Below are 17,892 nucleotides of genomic sequence, written 5' to 3'. Positions count from 1 at the left end.
GTATGAATGAGATCATACAAATTCATAGGGATTAGATACTAGACCAATAAGTTATGAATTGCCATTAAGGTGTTGGATCCTCCACTGTGAATCAACTTCCTGATAAAACATTGTATCATATCTTCACACACAGGTGTCTGTTATGTGAATCCATCTGCTTGTGTCTTTCTTTCTTTCTTTTCTTATTTTATTCTTATTGTTTATTTATTAATGTATTTCTCTCTCTCTGGAAAGAAGCACAGAGAAGGAATCTTGTTCCCTTCCTTCCTTCCTTCCTTCCTTCCTTGCTTCCTTCCTTGCTTCCTTCCTTCCTTGCTGCCAATCTCCATTCATCCAGTCTAGCAGGAGCACTTTTAGTTTAGCTTAGCAACAATTATTTTATTATATTAGACTGTTATTATCTTGCTCAAAAATGACCAAAGGATAACTAGTGCTAGTTCTGTGTACATGCTCACCGTATATACCCTCAGTCACTATTCCCTATGTTAGTAGACTTGAATGACTGAAAATTCGATCACTCAGAACATAGAAAAGGATAGCATTTTGTTTATGCTTTGCTGGTTGATAAATCATTCAGATGGATTAAAATTTCAATTTCTTTGGTCACCCCCTGTGATAGTTATTTTAGCGAGCTGTCTATTAGTAATCAAACAAAGTAATTAGATTTTTGTCATCTATTGTTCATTTTGTAATATATTTTCAGCACGTAATTTTATTTTCATTGCAGTTATTTTATGTCGAATTCTGTAAATTCATGTAAAACACTACTTTGAGACATTCATCACAGCAAAAGAATGTTGGATAAAAATTTGGTGGACAAAATGATTTTTGTGCTAATATAAGAGCAGTTAAAACAGATCGGTCAATTTTGACCGGGAACACTAAAGTAAAGGACAGGATGTGAACACAACAGGAGGGTTAAAATGACCTTTAAAGGCTTTACAAGGTTAATTAGGTTAACTAGGCAGGTTAGGGTAAGTAGGCAATTTATTGTAAGCGATGCAAGTAAATGATGGTTTGTTCTATAGACTTTTGAAAAGTATAGAGCTTAAAGGGGCTAATAATTTTGACATTAAAATGTATTTTTTAAAAAAATTTAAAAAATGATTTTATTCTAGCCGAAATAAAACAAATAAGACTTTCTCTAGAAGAAAAAATGTAATCAGACATATTGTGAAAATTTCCTTGCTCTGTTAAACGTCATTTGGGAAATATTTAAAAAAAAATATATATATATTCAAATGGGGGGGGGGGTGGTGGGGGTAATAATTCTGATCTCAACTGTGTGCAAATGGTAAACATCACAAACATCTAATGTTCTCTGTTAAGTGCTGTGATATATTACTGAACCATTGCAAATTATACAACAATTTTATTGCAAATAACTCCACCTAAGAGGTGAAAGTCTCAACAAAACATTACTGAAACAAACAGGTTGGTTTGGTTCAATCAGTATTATCAGCCATCTCTGTAAAATAGTTATTTTTAACCCATTGGCCTCAGACATTGTTTTAAGCAGTAAAAACAAATTCATATTAAAGTTACATGATACATGCATTGACGTACAATAACAAAACATTCATTTTGGCATAGATTTTTCTTAATAAATAAAAAAACTAGAATTAAAGAGGTCATTTGTCCTATTAGTTGTTGAAGTCATTGCAAAAACCACCAAGTCCTTAAACTGAAGGCACTTCATGTGTCAGTTTGTACCTGGGCATACAGAATGTTACAAACCATAAAGTGAATCACATTGAAATCATATGATAGCAGTGATACCATATCAGTGCACTCATAGTGTCTGTCCAGTCAGGCCTCTTCGTTTAATTCCAAAATGAACCTTCTGCTATGGCATGACAGGCTGAAATTTCTTCCTCACATGCACTGGAAACCGGCTCAACTGTTTCCGTTGATTCTGGCCACCTGAAAGCAGATTGTATCGATGGTTTACTCGGGCTTAATGAAATGTTTTCATTGTGAGAATCTCTTCACTACCAGGACTCTGCCTTTTTGAAAGTGTTAATTAATCTCCAGAGTCTGAAAAGCTAAATAATATCCATATCTCACAACAAACCCGCACATATTCCTTTTAATTAAGGTCTCTTTGTCACTGCATATTTCTCTGGATCATTCATTTGTTGATTCTACACAACCCATGGAGTATAATCTGAACAGTTAATTGGTTCAGGCTTCAGAGACAGAATAGTATATTGCATTAAAAAAAAATATCAACAAAGTTTAAACTGTGCCCAACTTAGGTCCCATCTTATTTTAAATGAATAAATGAAAAAAGCCAGTAGTGCACTGACCTATAGAGCTGATCATGTTCCCTCCATCCCCATCAACACAGGGCAGACGCCTCCTGTTAGGAGTCACACACTCCAAAAAGCCACTAGCAGTAGAGCTGGTGATCCCCATGCTGAATCCTGTCACACCCATAGGCGTGCTTTCACCTAAGTGACATGCAGAAGTTTTCATTTGAAGTAAAATGATAGAAAGCCATAGTGTAACCATACAATATTTTTGCTGCCTGTTCAAATTGACAGTATTTTTCTATGAAGTACAATCCACTTAAATGTGTGAATCATTTTGTTTTGGGACAACATGGATCCCTTTTGTAGGTACAACTAATAGGCAGTGGATGTGTAGTTCTCAGCATGCTTTGGGAGAAACTGCATTTAGACAAAAAATGTAATCTTAATTTTTCTAGTAAAGAGAAAGACTTGATATTGTTGATTCTTCATTTATTTAGGAGAATTTGAAGAGTTTGTGTTGAGGTTAATACTGTGCAAAAATGCAGCACTCATAATGATGCTTAGGGTGACAATGGCTTTAATAGCACTGTTAGCACTGAGACCATTCTTTTTACTTGAGCAGTCCATTTGTTATCTATAAAACCAATTAATGGTTTATAAAAAAAATAAACAAAACAAAATTGTTTAATGTGAACTGCAGTAGTTAAAAGAGCACTCTACTTGTCAAAATAAAGTGATTAAAGAGATACAGTGGTTCACCAAATCTAAAATGTTATATCATCATTCACATACCCTTCACTTGTTACAAACCTGTTTCAGATTCTTTCTTCTGTTGAACACAAACAAAGATATTTTGAACAATGTTGGAAAACTGCAGCCACTGACCTCCACACTATTTGATTTTCCTAGTATGGAAGTCAATGGTTACCAGTTTCTAACATTCTTCAAAATATTTTTGCTTGTGTTCAAGAGGAAAAAGAAAGTCATAAAGGTTTGATACCACTTGAAGGTTAGTACATTTTTTGTTGAACTATTTCTTTAAAATGAACTGTTTAACAAGTTTAAACTGTGTTATATTCACAAGTTAATTAATATAAATGTGATTTAATCTCATTGCTTCAATATTATTACTGCTTTGTGTTTTGATTGCCAAAATTAATGGATTAAAATAGCTCAAATTACATAATTCCTATGTGGAAATTTGGCATAATTATATAAAGTTACACCAATGGTTAAGTGCAAAAGCAAACCACCTTTAACAAGTCCTCGACTTGTCCTCATGGTACAGGCAAAATCCATAGGTGTAAAAGATCTTTTCATAGGGGTGTCAGACTGGTGAACAAAAAGATAGCATGAGTTACTAACAACAGACTCTGTATTTACCAACGATTTCAAGCATTGTTACCACAGCAGTCTCTGAATCAGGAAAGTATCAATATCACTTCCTTGTATACTGTAGGCTTGTAGAAAGCTGTATAAAAATGCAGTTTTACTCTGTTTTTGTTCCATGTTAAACTGCTGGTTGCCTACAGTACAGTACAGCTATGACTGCCTAACATTTGATACTATAATGACTAGTCATGTCACGACTTCTATTAAAAGTATGTGGAGTGGAGATCAAAATTTGGGAATAACCCACAACTTTTCAAGGTCAATGTTTAGTCCTCTCTTATGTTAATCTGACATAAGTATATAATAGTATTTTAAAATGCCTCTATCATGTACATAACAATCATATATTGATTTTGTGAGTCCCTAACTACAGGCTGACAGGTTCAAAAAAACACTTTTAATGTCTTATAATATGCATTTATTTTTACCTAATAATCCCAACAATGCCCAAATGAAGTGTTCACAGATTAAAAACCCTCCTTTGATAGACACTAATCTGTGGTGATTGGGTTGATAACAGTGTCTGTTGTGATTGGTGTTGGAAACAAAATGCCCATCACAGCTTATCAAGTGTTGAGGCAAGCAGCCTTGGTACAGTATAAAGTATGTGTGAGCTCAATGCAGAAAAATAACAATTTTGAACCCTTGACCGTGTGCAAGCTTGTCGAAGGTACACTCTGCTGTTTGTGTGCCATTGAAATGAATGGGTTTTCTTAGCATAGATCTTTCAACATCTAAGTAGACTCTTTCATTTTTAGACTCAATGACTTTATACATGATGCACTTTTAAAATTAAAAACTCAGCTAGTTTTTTTTCAATAACTTAGGCCCTGTCCACATGAAGATTTGTATTTTCAAAACCACACTGTTTTTCTATGTGGTTTCGCACATTATCGGGTGACTGAAACTGAAATTTTCTGAAAATCCAGGTACAGTGTGGTTGTTTGGATACTACAACTGGAGTTTTCACATGACATCAGCATGCAATGTTTTCTCCTTTTAGATTGTCCAACACGGCCGGGTTCACCCCAAACACTGAAAATGTAATTGAGGCAAATTCCCCACATTCGTAGCAAATGTATTGTTGTATCACTTTGTTTGAACGCAGGATGATAATGCACCTCTGTTTTCATGTTTGCAATGACTTGTATGCAATTTACTTGTGAAATATATTTAATTCCTCGTTTAGAGTGAAAACAGCATAAAAGTGTCATTATTTCCGCCTGTTCGTTCGGAGTGCTTTTAAAATGCATTACAGCAGTGTTTCTCAACCATGTTCATAGAGGACCACCAGCTCTGCACATTTCCACATCTCCTTAACCAAACAGACCTGATTTAGATCATCAGCTCGTTAGCAGAGACTGAAAGACCTGTAATGGGTGTGACAGACAAATAGACATCTAAAACATGCAAAGCTGGTGTTTCTCTAGGAACGTGGTTGAGAAACACTGCATTACAGTATGTTTTTGCATTTTCACGTTGACAGATTTTTTTTTTTTTAAAACAATAGCCCATGGCATTAGAGCTGTGTGATCTTTCACTGCAAAAAATATCATTTTTAAAAATCCCTAACAGGGGCAAGTTAAGTGTACTTCATGAATAACATATGTTCTGAAGCATCCATATGTTTACATAATGCACAATTGTGACTGATTTCGGCAGTGTTACTAGGACTCCATCCCCAGAATCATACACCTAGATTTTCTTTCAGTTTAGCCAACATAATGTCTGTTGGAGGGCATTGAATATTACAGTAATTACAACATCAAGCAGAGGATCTACTAATGATCTAATGACTGGTAGATAACATTTAATTGCAAAGCTAATGTTAATCAAGAAAATGTCTAAAATACTGTCAAATAAAGTTGTTAATACTACCTGCCATTTCTTTGTAATTATTAGTGAAATGTAACCGCGATCTGTGGTTAAATACTGCTCCAAAGTAAAGTGTGACTGTATAGAATATCATTACTCTGAAAGTGTGAGTAGTGTTGGGTCGAGAGAGCGACTCCAGCATCAGGGTGGGCTCTTTCAGTGGTGGCAGGTTGTTTACTGTGTGGTTGACACTGGTAGCTCCGCCTCTTTGGATCCTCCCCCTGAGCTAAGAAATAGAGAGAGAACATCACAGCTGTGACTTTGAAAATCAAACCAAAAAATCTTTATTTACACAGACATGTTTGCCATTTTCTTCACAATTAAAACGTGTCAGTTTAAGGTAGGTTCTATAAAAGCGCAAAGGGCAAACATGTTTGCTGTTTTCAGTGTCATGTCAACAACACTATGAAGTCAGTTTGCTCCTTTCACCCATTTAAAAAGCTGCTGGTATCTGTGTTTACAGAGATCAAAGTCTGTGAAGCTAGCTTTTCCTTTTGTGGGTTGCTGAAACAGCTTGTTGATGGTGTCCAAAACCAAAGTAAACCTTTCTAAGGAGTTCATGTACTGTAGGATTCAGAGAACCAAAAAAATAAAAAAATTAAGTAGAAATTATTCCAACATGCCATTTTAAGAAACATTTCTGGTAATTATCAATGTTGATAAGAATCTTTATACACAACATAAACATAAAAAAAAAAATCAAATACACATTCATTTTAAATGATGAACAGTTAATATTCACTCATCCATTTTCTTATCGGCTTAGTCCCTTTATTAATCTGGGGTCACCACAGCAGAATGAACCGCCAACTAATTCCGCCTTTTTTTACGCAGCGGATGCCCTTCCAGCCGCAACCTATCACTGGGAAACATCCATACACACTCATTCACACTCATACACTACAGACAACTTAGCTTACCCAATTCACCTGTACCACATGAGCAACCAGAGGAAACCCACATGAACAGGGGGAGAACATGCAAACTCCACACAGAAATGCCAACTGACCTAAATTGTGTTCTAAATAAAAGCAATGGCACATGATAGAAGGAATATTTTCCATATTAAAAAGAGTTTTTGTTTTAACAAACTCCTCGAATTGATATATTAGAAACGGCTTCTATTTCTTGCAGCTGAACAACAGAAAACTGACAATGATCACCTCAGGTACACCCCATGCGCTTTATTCGGTGTTAAATGCTAAGTATGCGAGTTTGAATGTCATTTTACATAATATTTTACCTACTACTGAAAGCAGCAGCAGATAGTTCACCTCAGATCTTGAAAATAAAAGAAACCCCTTGAAATTGATCTTTAGAACTGTGACTCAAAACCAGCACACACAGTATCAATGATTCAGCATGTACATTTAATAATGTTAAAGAGGTTTAATATGTATTAATTAGATTATAAATCTTACCATTTCATGAGTGAGTGCATATTCTGTGTTTCTGAATGGCCGTATTTAAATTTCTGTTGTGTTTATTCTGGTCCAAATTGCTTATTACAGAAAATCTCGTCATGTACACTAACATGTTGTTAGGACACAAGGTTACAATGTAACCTGCTCACCTAATGTTTACGCTTGTAATATTTATATTATTTGCTAATGCATAACCTCATGTGTGATTTTGAATCAGCATCTCATTTCGGAGTCTGCTATTGTCCACTGGAGGTTGCATTTTGGTCGTGGACACATAATTTGAGAGCCTTTCTGACTGACTGAATGAATGAAATATGCGATTTTCCAACAAGGCAACCCGGGGTGCTCAAATATAATTGGCATATTATGCAAAACATATTATGGTATTTTTATGCTTTAGAAAAGTCAACAACTTACATACAGCAAATTTAATGTATTCACTCTCAGAGTTTACAGTTCACATTTTTAATTGGTTTATTGCATCCTTGCAAAACAAAAGTATAAATATCTGCTTTATAAAAGGAAAACCTGTTCTGAAGTATTTGAAAGTTAGTGCATATTTGTGAAATATCCAAATAAATTGCTAGAACTGTAACCCAACTAGGTTGAATTAAATAGCAAAAATATAATAAATCAAAGAGATGACATAAATATAGAGGGAGAAGCATGATTAACTTCAGATAAAGCAAATCAATAGTCTGCAGGCCACAATGACACCGATGTGGCTTATTACCTGCACAAGCCTAGAAATAGGTGCGTAGTATTCTTGCTCTTGAGACTCGGAGTGTATCTGAGGAAGCCTGTGGCTCTGTACAGCACTCACTGGTGGAGGGGGCAGGCTTTCATTCACAGTGGATCTGCAAGAAACAAACCCAAGAACACACACATACTCTAATTAGCAGTTTGCATGTTTCCTCCTGCCTGATTCTGATGCAGATGCTCCAGGCTTCTTCTTTGATTTTTCAAGTGATGACAAGGTTAAAAGTGTTACAATTAATAAGTTGCAATGCAGCTTGAGGGACTAATTTAGCAAGCACTTTAAATGAGGTCTGTATTTCAGAAGAAGGTCTTACTTAGTTATAAGGGGACCCCGGAAGACCTTGCATTCAATAATCTGCAGCCACATATTCCGAAAGACTTGCATCACGGTTAAAGGAGTTCATGCAACTTAACCTCACATTCCTTATCTTAAACTTGTGAAGCCATCAAATATTGCGTACATAGGCATATTTTACCTATTAACTGTTCTCAGATGAACCCAAACAGAAATATTTCAGTTCATTTAATTATATTAAATTGACTCTATGGCTTTCAAGAAGCTAAAATTGCATAAAAGTATCATTTTGCACAACCTTCCAGTCATTCTGAAACCATACGACAGATTTTATGAAAAAACAGGCCACCATTATTCACTGATATTATTCAGGGAGCTGTTAACTCTTGCAGTGAATCACAGAGTCAGTGAACTGAACATCCAAACTGAATTGAATCAGAATTGAACAGTTTTGTGAACTGTAAAAACCTATTAAGGAACAGTTGAACACCTATGGAGCATTGTTTACTCATTTTATCAGTCAATAATAACTAACGAAGAATAAAAAAATTCTTTCCACAAAGATATCAAAGGCTTCATAATTCATGTGGACAACGTTTATGATACATCTAGGGTGCTTTTTTGTTATTTTAAAGCTCTCTGTTTAAAGTAAATTACACAGAAGAAAGTTATTTAAGCAGGGCCTAAATATAAAACTTTAAATAATTATATTATGGAATTGAGAAAAAAAAACCTGAAGCACAAATTGGAAAAATGAATATAATTAAATGCAATTCTTTCATTGCATGTTGACTTTTGTTAGTTTATTTTTAATATTGTATTCAAGTTAATTCTAATTGAAATTGAACAAAACACTAAAACACTAATTTTAATGGTTGTGTTTCTTTGGTCTCAAACATTAAACCATAAAACAAATTGTTACATAAATCACATAATAATACCAATATTTAAAATATCTGTTAAGTATTTAATAATAATAATAATAATAATAATAACAACAATAATAATTTTAATTTTAATTGATACACTCGAATATTCACAAAAAGAATGCAGTATTACATTATTGCACAACTATACTAGTATTATAAAAGATATTATTATTATTATTATTATTATTATTACTATTACAAAATAAAATAAAATAAATAACATTAATGGTTGCTTTATTTTTTATTTATCTTTGCTTCCAGACATTAAATCACAAAGCTTTTATTCTTAAATGCTTCTTTTGATTAATGCAGATTTATAAACCATTCTTATTACAAACTTGAGAAGATGTTTATAATGCGTGGTGAACTGCAGCTCACAGTCTCGTTCCTCGTAGGAGTTGACTCCCGTTTCCAGTGATGTTATGATACATGCGAACCCTGCCGCTGATTCTGGGGAGTCTGCGCTGAACTGCGGGTTTCTGCATGAGTAAACCGGACGCTCTCAGAGCCTGGGTCTTCATACACGTCAACACACTCGCCCCATCTTCTGGTTCATACCTTAAGAAGAGCCAAGAGAGATCACGTTATATATATTGTCATTAGTTTTCATGGTGATTTTTCTGTAGTTAACTATAGAACTACCATACACTGTAAACCATTCATGGACAAACTCGGTCCCGGAGGGCCAATGTCCTGCAGAGTTTAACTCCAACACTAATCAAACACACCTGAACATGCTAATAAGTGTCTGCAAGATTACATGTGTTTTCTGTTTATTTACGGTTGTGAATTTAATTATGGCAGTTTTACTTCTGCTTTGCTAACTTTTGATGTTAAAAAAAAAAAAAAAAAAAAATCAACTGAAGTTAACACAGTGACTTTTATTGACATTTTAGTAGTTTGAGATGACAAATTGCTTAAGAAATTACATGGTATCAGTTTATTTTGATGGTCCCTTTAATGCATTTTGTTGAATTTAAGTTACATTGCATCCACATGCCAACTAATTCTCAATAGATAATATTTAGACTGTTAGGTTGAGGTTAGGTGACAGTTGACATGTACTTGCAAAGTATTTTTTATAGTCAGTTAAATGTTGAAGGAGCAGTATCACCAGATATTAAGCAGACAGTCTTCTAATACTCAAATGAGAAGTAATTGTCATGTACATGCAATGCAAATTTTAGTCAACAAAATGTGTAATAGGAACCATCAAAATAAAGTGTTCTCAATAATATAGAGAGAAATAAGTCTTTAAGAATAACAGAAAATGCACTGGCAGCTTATTGTCAGGTTTTTGTACAGTAAATTACAACACCAACCCAGAAAATACATCACTCCTTTACCCATAATGCAATTCAAAAGCATAATTAAGTGAAAAAAAAAAAATCAAAATATGCAAAACTGTCAAATTTCAGATAGTTTTACAGTGAAGGTGAAAAGATAGCATGGTTGTTTTTCAAATGTACACAACAGATTTTCAATAAAATACAGATAAAAGTAGAATAAAAAACCGTGCATTTATACCTGTAATTGCCAAAAGATCATAATTACCGTACATACACTGTAGAGCAGGAGTTCTCAAACTTGGTCCTGGAGGTCTGGTGTCCTGCAGATTTTAGCTCTAAATTCTGCAAAAATCTGCAGGACACCGGTCCTCCAGAACAGAGTTTGAGAACCTCTGCTGTAGAAAGTAAAGTATCACCCAAAATAATTACATTTTCCAACTTAAACTAGTCAAGTTGTCAACTTAATCTGTAAGTGAAAATTTAATTAAACTAAGTTAGCAGATCTAATGGGTCAATTTTCACAGTTTAAATTTAGTTTTGAACTCATGAATAAGCAATTTATGTTGCTAGCCAATGTCTTTCATCCACTGAGAGAGCGGTAACCAGTTTTAGATGCAAGCATAGTGGATTTATGCATGCCAAACAGATAATAGAGAGTAATAGTCTGATGATGGAGTTGGTATTCTAAATTAGTAGGCAAACACGGAATCTGCGTGCGAAGAAATACACATTTTTCCACAGATTATTAGCTCATCATTGAGTCTATGTATTAATTATGTAAATGTGTGTAAATTTATATGCATTCACTTTTTTAATTAATCTCACTAATATTATTGTGATATAATAATAGTAATATTAACATGTTCAAATGATTTATTTACAATACAGTTTGTAAAATAAAATTATATATATATATATATATATATATATATTGTCTTTAGTTATGATACTCCTAAAATCATTCCACATAAATCTGCAGATTTTTTATAAAATTTTCTGCAGAAATAGAAAAAAAATGTCAGTAGATTCCGTCTGGCCCTATGAATGAGTTCTGTGTCCTGGGTCAGCTTAGCATATACAAATAATCTTTTTATGGCTCAAAACATTATTTTGTGAAGTTGAGTGGTACAGTAACATCATAAATATTTATAGCCATATGAAGACCGTAGTCAGGTGCATGGGTCAATTTTACCCACTGGTGATTTTAGGTGTAGAGCAATCTCTAGCCATTCTAGTGTAAATGGATAGTTCACACAATGAAAATGTACTCCCTATTTACTCACTCTGAAGTAGTTTCAAAACATTATAAAAAAAATTACAACATTCTGAAGAATATTGGAAGTCAAGTACCTTTCACACATACAGACCTTTCTGGAAAATTACAGACAAAATCCAGAAAGAAATCATGCATAAACAGACCCTTTTTGAAAATACCTGTAAATTCGTTACAGCAATTTTTTCTGGTAGTTTTCCAGAATGCTGCTATGTGTGAACGCAAAAGGAAAATTGCCAGGAAGAGCACGTTAATGTTTAGAACGATCTGACGTGTGACGTCTAATCCAGCCAATCAGAACATTCAGACGCATTCACATCCGCACTGTTCATGAAAATAAAACCCTTTGAATGTTTTTCCAGACACATTTAGGAGCTAGATGTTAGTCAGACAACGTTTCTATGCTCCTTCTTAATGCCAATAGGGTAAAAATTATCAGTAAAATGCTTATGATAAACCGCTGTTTGTTTACCTTCAAGCTCTGCTTCAGTTACTTGATGTGTGCTTCAGTGAGCGCCAGCACACACATATTATCTCGACATGCAAAGTTCCTCCATATGTTTTCATTGAAGTTGCTCACAATACTTATCCATCCACAGAATGTATAATGTGGTCAAATTGTAAACATTTAGCTGTGGTTCACGCTTCTGCATTTGGATGTCTTTGGATGTCTCTGGGACAAATGCGAAAGCTTTAAATAAAAGTGAAACCATCAAGAAAAGGCCGACCTCTTCTGTGTTTACAAATACAAGCACAGCCACTTAGGAGGTCATTTCTGGCTAATGATGTCAGAATTTACCAGTATTTTGGAATGATGTGGGAAATTCCAGAATGTACGTGCCTGTGTGAACAGCGCTTGTTTGAATATAAAAGTAAGGTTGTTCCGTAAATTTTCTGGATATTTACCGGTATCACTGTGTGAAAGGGGCCAATGACTACCAGTTTTCAACATTCTTATGTATCTTTAGAGTTCAACAGAGAAAAGTAACTCAAACAGGTTTGGAAAAAGTGGAGGGTGAATAAATAGTGACATGATTTTCATTTTAGGTGAACTAACCCTTTAAAATACTTCTTAATTCCGTTCATTATTAAGCAGTCTTTAAAGAAAATAAATAGCTTTTTTGCTTTGTTTTTATAGAGTTAGATCACACCAAAAGGCTTACATGGCTCTTTCACCAAATCCCTGATGTCTCTGCTGCAGTGGCTTTGCTTGGATTGTCATAACACCATTTAAATTAATCTTGTAGGCACTTGAGTCCTGAAAGAAGAAATGGGAAATTCATTACATGGCAATAAAGTAGCAGATAGGATCTTATCTTTGCATTTAACTCTGGTTGTTACCTGTCCATTATTGCTGCATGTTGACAGGAATGTGGTTCTGCTGCTGGATCCTCTGGACAACAGTAGCTGATGTGCTTTAACGGGCAGCTGGGATGAAGGTGCTTGACTGGAGCTTTCCAACGCTCTCCTCTGTGTTGCTTCATCTGATGCCAAAAGAACATCAGGGATTGAGGGAAATCAGCACTGCACTTAACCTCTGGCAAATTAGCAAGTGGATTTTATTGTATTACTTCAAAATACCACACAGCATCACAAACTGACTAAGGGTCAAATATAGTTTATTCACATTTTAAGGTGAGTTTTTATCTTTTATGTTTATTAGTTATGATTTTTTTCTATATAGATTTGGTTGTCAGTACTCCTTATTGTAGTTATTCCTGTTCTTTACACATGTACATACATAATCAAAATTTTTGTTAACACTTTATTTTGATGGTCCATTTCAGTATTAGTATACTGTCTGCTTAATATCTGTTGATACTGCTTGTTCAACAGACATTTAACTGACTATAAGAAACTTTGCAAGTACATGTCAGCTTACCCTAACCCTAATACCAACCTAACCGTCTACTTATAATCTAATAAGAATTAGTTGACATGTAGATGCAATGTAACTTAAATTCAACAAATGGACAATCAAAATAAAGTGTGACCAAATTATTAGCCCTCTTGTGAATTTTTAACAGTATTTCCTATCATATTTATTCTTCTAGAGAAAGTTGATGGATTCGGATTTCTGTTTTCCAATTCATCCCAGCAAGGATCAACGTTTATCCTTTTCTCATTATCCTTTTTCTCATGGCTTTATTAATATGATTATTTGAACTTGCCTAGTTACCAAAACTGGTCTAGTTAACCTAATTAACCCATAAAATTGCAGAATTAAGCTGAATATCTAATAAAATATTCTAGTAAAATATATAGTAAAATATTATTTAATGTCATCATTCATTCATTCATTTTCCTTTCGGCTTAGTCCCTTTATTAATCAGGGGTCGCCACAGCGGAAAAAACCACGAACTTATCCAGCATATGTTTTACATAGCAGATGCCCTTCCAGATGCAACCATCACTGGGAAATACCCATACACTCATCCACACACATACACTATGGACAATTTAGCTTACCCAATTCACCTATAGCGCATGTCTTTGGACTGTGAGGGGAAAACAGAGCACCCAGAGGAAACCCACGTAAACACGCGTAGAACATGCAACCTTCTTGCCGTGAGGTGATTGTGCTACCCACTGTCACCGTGACGCCCTACTGTCATCAAGGCAAATAAATTAGTTATTAGAAATGAGTTATTAAAACTATTATGTTTAGAAATGTGTTGAAAACATCTCTCTGTTAAACAGAAATTGGGGAAAAAATAGAAAAGAATTCAAATTTATCTAATAATTCTGACCTAAACTGTACATCCATACAGTTGGGTAATTTATGGGAATAATAATAGCATTCTACAACCAAATTGACTCCTAAAACTGTATAGTGACAACAACATTTTTCAAAAGTTTGATAGCACAGAGCTAAACTTAGGATGTATTTAAATAAGTATCAGATCATATGTGTGCGTGCGCAATACAAAAAAAATTAATAAAAAATTGCATGCATCACTGGTGGTACAAGTGCAAAAATGTTTTTACCCATTAGTGTTGCCAAATCTTGATAGAGAAAAAAAATGTCCAGACTACTAAAGAGGAAAAAAATGTCCAGACTACTAAAATGCCAGTAATAAAATGCTGAAAAAGCACTAGCTTGGGTTTAATTATGATGACATTATATTTATTAAATATATTAGATTTAGTCTCCAAAATATACTTTAAATAATTAAATGAAGGGTTTTTAGCTTTTGTAATCATTATGGATATGTTAATGCATGCATTGGTTTTAGGTACACAAAATATTTTTCTTGAGCCTGCAGGACAAAAACGTCTGTGTATTAAAATGAATAAAATCTCCAATAATTCATTCCAGTGCCATTTAAGCAAAATGTCAAACATTCTTGTTAATATGCTTCCATTTTACTTTAAAATTATTGTGTTGCCACATATCACCTTTGTCTGCTTTATTTGGGCCAAATAAATTAGAATTATGCAATTATAATTAGGTGCTTGGTATGGTATTTGAGACTTTAATAATCAAAATTAATAAATGAAAATGTCATTAAAAAAAAAACAACAGTGGCATTATGCGAACAAATTTTTAATAGAGTAACAAAGTAATTTAATAGGTTAGACCCCTTGAAATGTAATAAAAATATATTTCTGGGTAGTTATCAAGCAGTACTGATGCCGGTATGTGTATGTAAATATGTTTAATAAAACATCTTTTAATGGCGTTTCATTTTCTCCAATAGCATGAGACTAATTAATATATAATTATACTTAAACTTAACTCAAGACTTTTAAATGGAAGTATACATGCACAGTAAAGAGTAAAGGCCACAAAGCACTTTGTTTGTGTTCTTGAATCACCCATTATCTCCCAATCACACACATGCACTGTTGGCTAATTGTGCTGATTTAAGCAACAGAGACACATACCAGGGAGTTGTTTTTCCCAGTACTTGTGTACGAGCTCTTCCAGCAGACCCAGCACTTCCCTCCACACGTCATCAAACAGCTCGTCTGCCACTGCGTCACGGATGCAGGCATGAGGAGACACTGGAGGAACTCCACTCCTGAGGGCCACAGATGAAGACTCCCTCTGACCCCACTCCTCTTCCTCCCTACAGTTGAGAGAATTACGCAACAATTATGATTCAGCTTTTCCTTCTGATGCCTTAAAACAGCTACACACTATTAACAGTTCATGGTGGGGAAAAAAAAACTATGAATTTACAGTTTAACTTTTACTAAATTTTCGTGACCAGTTATTGAATAACTATTGAAATGCTGTTAAATTACTGTTTTTGATTTGATGGAATTTATAGAACGCAAGTTAGGTTACTGCACAGTAGATATTATGCATATATTCAATTATTAGATTTTTTTTCCTACAAGAGTTTTGGTTTGTTGCTTTTAAAAAACAAACAAACAATAAATAAATAATAATTAATTTATATTCTTATTCAAAACATTTTTCTTAACTTATTATTTTTAAAATGAATAATTTAGCATTGTCATATTATAGAACAAGATGTCACATTTTATTAATTTTATTGTGTAAGTTGTCATATGTGCTATAAATCTCATGAAAAGTTTACATTTATATATTTTATGGCAAGATTTATTGGTCAGAATTCATAGTTTGATCATTTTTGTATGCTATCTTTCACATATTTGCGGGATCATTGTTCAAATTTCAGAAGAACAAGATTTGAAAGCTTCAGAGTATTTTATGAATACTTATTTCAGACCCTCTCATATATACATTTTCTAAGATCTTAAATGTGTCATGCTAGAGAGGGCAAAATCTATATTTACTTTATTTACTTTCAATATATGTTTTTAAAAATTTATTTTGATACATAAACTGCTTCATTCAAAGATAAAAAACAAGAACACCATTTATATGTAACTGAATATCTGTTGTAAAAGTATTTAAATATATAATTACTTTTTAATAAACATTTATCGGACACCTTTTCAATTTAAGCTTTTCTTGCTTTTTATTAAATTTATTTTTAAATCATAGTAAACTTTTAAAAAGTTTTAAATGCTTTTTTGTTCGGTTTCAGCACATATGAAAGACCTTTTCTTTTAAACAAATCTTTAAAAAACTCAATTATATTTTACAATTTTCTTATTATTTTATTTTTCTACCAAATGTAATGCATCTAAAACCAGGTTCCATTGTGAACTTAACACTGGACAAATTGAGACATATTTTCATATATAATCTAGTATTAATGTCCAAAAATATACAGTTTACATATACGCAAATGGTTTGCGTTTACATATAAAAAAGGTTGAAGAGAAAGTCAATAAATGATGTACATTTCTTTTCGATCATAAGCCAGAAACTCCTCGATGCTGCCTTCTGCTTCATACACCTCCTCTTCAGTAAAGCAGAGTAAATCCTCAGATGGTGGAGAGCTGGAGCTCCGGACCGACGGCTCACACCAAAGGCCCAAAGCCAAACTGCGACCTGCAACATACAGCCTGCAGGCAGAAAGAAAGAGAGAAATGAGGAAGGACGCAAAGTCTTACCATGGCCAGACCAGACTGATAAATGCATCGCCTGCAGACACGTTCAGTGCAGTGTCTTCATAACATATTGCATATTTTTAATCAGGTGAGAGGCCTCATCCTTTAGGGTTGATTTTATGTGGTATATCAAATGTATAATGTATGATAGGCTTCAGTGCATATTTCAAAACAATAGATAAGTGCAGTCAAGCTAAGCCCAGAAACCAATCAATAGAGTGAACCCATTAATCAAGATAAAGAGCCCACAAAAATTTTTTCGTAGTTGTTAGATAAGACCGACCTTAAGTTCAGTGATAAGCAAAACACTGATAAATTATATAAAATGCCCAACAAATGTCAAACAACATTGGTTTAAATTGTACTAGCATCACTTCCTAAAAAGGCTGTCAGTTTTAACTTTTAATGCATCCGATTATTAAAGTCTCCATGAAATTATCTTATTTTTATATTTATATAATAGTGCATGTTATAAATGATGTGTCTGTGCAGTTCAGTATTTTGTACAAATCAATTTGCCCTCATAATCTATCAAACATCATAACCTTCTCTGCCCCCTCGAAATGACTTTTCTTCACTTCTGGTCACATGAAATGTCTTTAAGCTCTGCCATCATTCATTCGTCAATCTTTCTTACTGTTTTTTTAGCAATCTTCCAACAATACAATCAATTGAAACAATGTAGCACCTTACTTTTTTTTCATGGTATGAAAAAAATGGACAATCTTGACTTTTATTTCATGGTCACTATACTTAATCATTAACTCATTAAGAACAAAAATTAATAAATACTGAAGCAATATTAATATTAACAATATAGTTTACTATGTCAAATTTGGGTGATTTTGGGATAGGAACTGAGTATCAACTAAGATGCAAACCCTTGTAGCAAACACATGGCTTAAAAG

General features: G+C 33.7%; 1 protein-coding gene across 1 annotated transcript in view; it reads right to left on the bottom strand.

Annotated features, from left to right (window-relative positions):
• Window positions 1–1,443: 1,443 nt before the first annotated feature.
• fam149a (family with sequence similarity 149 member A) overlaps window positions 1,444–17,892 on the bottom strand; it is a 34,447-nt gene continuing 17,998 nt past the window's right edge. Inside the window, exons 6-15 of the mRNA XM_056472302.1 lie at window positions 16,775–16,939; window positions 15,380–15,564; window positions 12,833–12,975; window positions 12,655–12,749; window positions 9,308–9,487; window positions 7,680–7,803; window positions 5,620–5,748; window positions 3,509–3,587; window positions 2,310–2,453; window positions 1,444–1,923 (exon numbers count right to left, since the gene is read on the bottom strand). Of these exons, the coding sequence (XP_056328277.1) occupies window positions 1,847–1,923; window positions 2,310–2,453; window positions 3,509–3,587; window positions 5,620–5,748; window positions 7,680–7,803; window positions 9,308–9,487; window positions 12,655–12,749; window positions 12,833–12,975; window positions 15,380–15,564; window positions 16,775–16,939 (1,321 nt within the window). The 3' untranslated portion in view covers window positions 1,444–1,846. The remainder of the gene's footprint in view (window positions 1,924–2,309; window positions 2,454–3,508; window positions 3,588–5,619; window positions 5,749–7,679; window positions 7,804–9,307; window positions 9,488–12,654; window positions 12,750–12,832; window positions 12,976–15,379; window positions 15,565–16,774; window positions 16,940–17,892) is intronic.

The sequence above is a fragment of the Danio aesculapii genome, chromosome 14, assembly GCF_903798145.1.
Source record: "Danio aesculapii chromosome 14, fDanAes4.1, whole genome shotgun sequence".
Classification (NCBI taxonomy): domain Eukaryota; kingdom Metazoa; phylum Chordata; class Actinopteri; order Cypriniformes; family Danionidae; genus Danio; species Danio aesculapii.
Note: the sequence above shows the minus strand (reverse complement) of the source record. Positions and strands in the feature narration are given on the sequence as shown.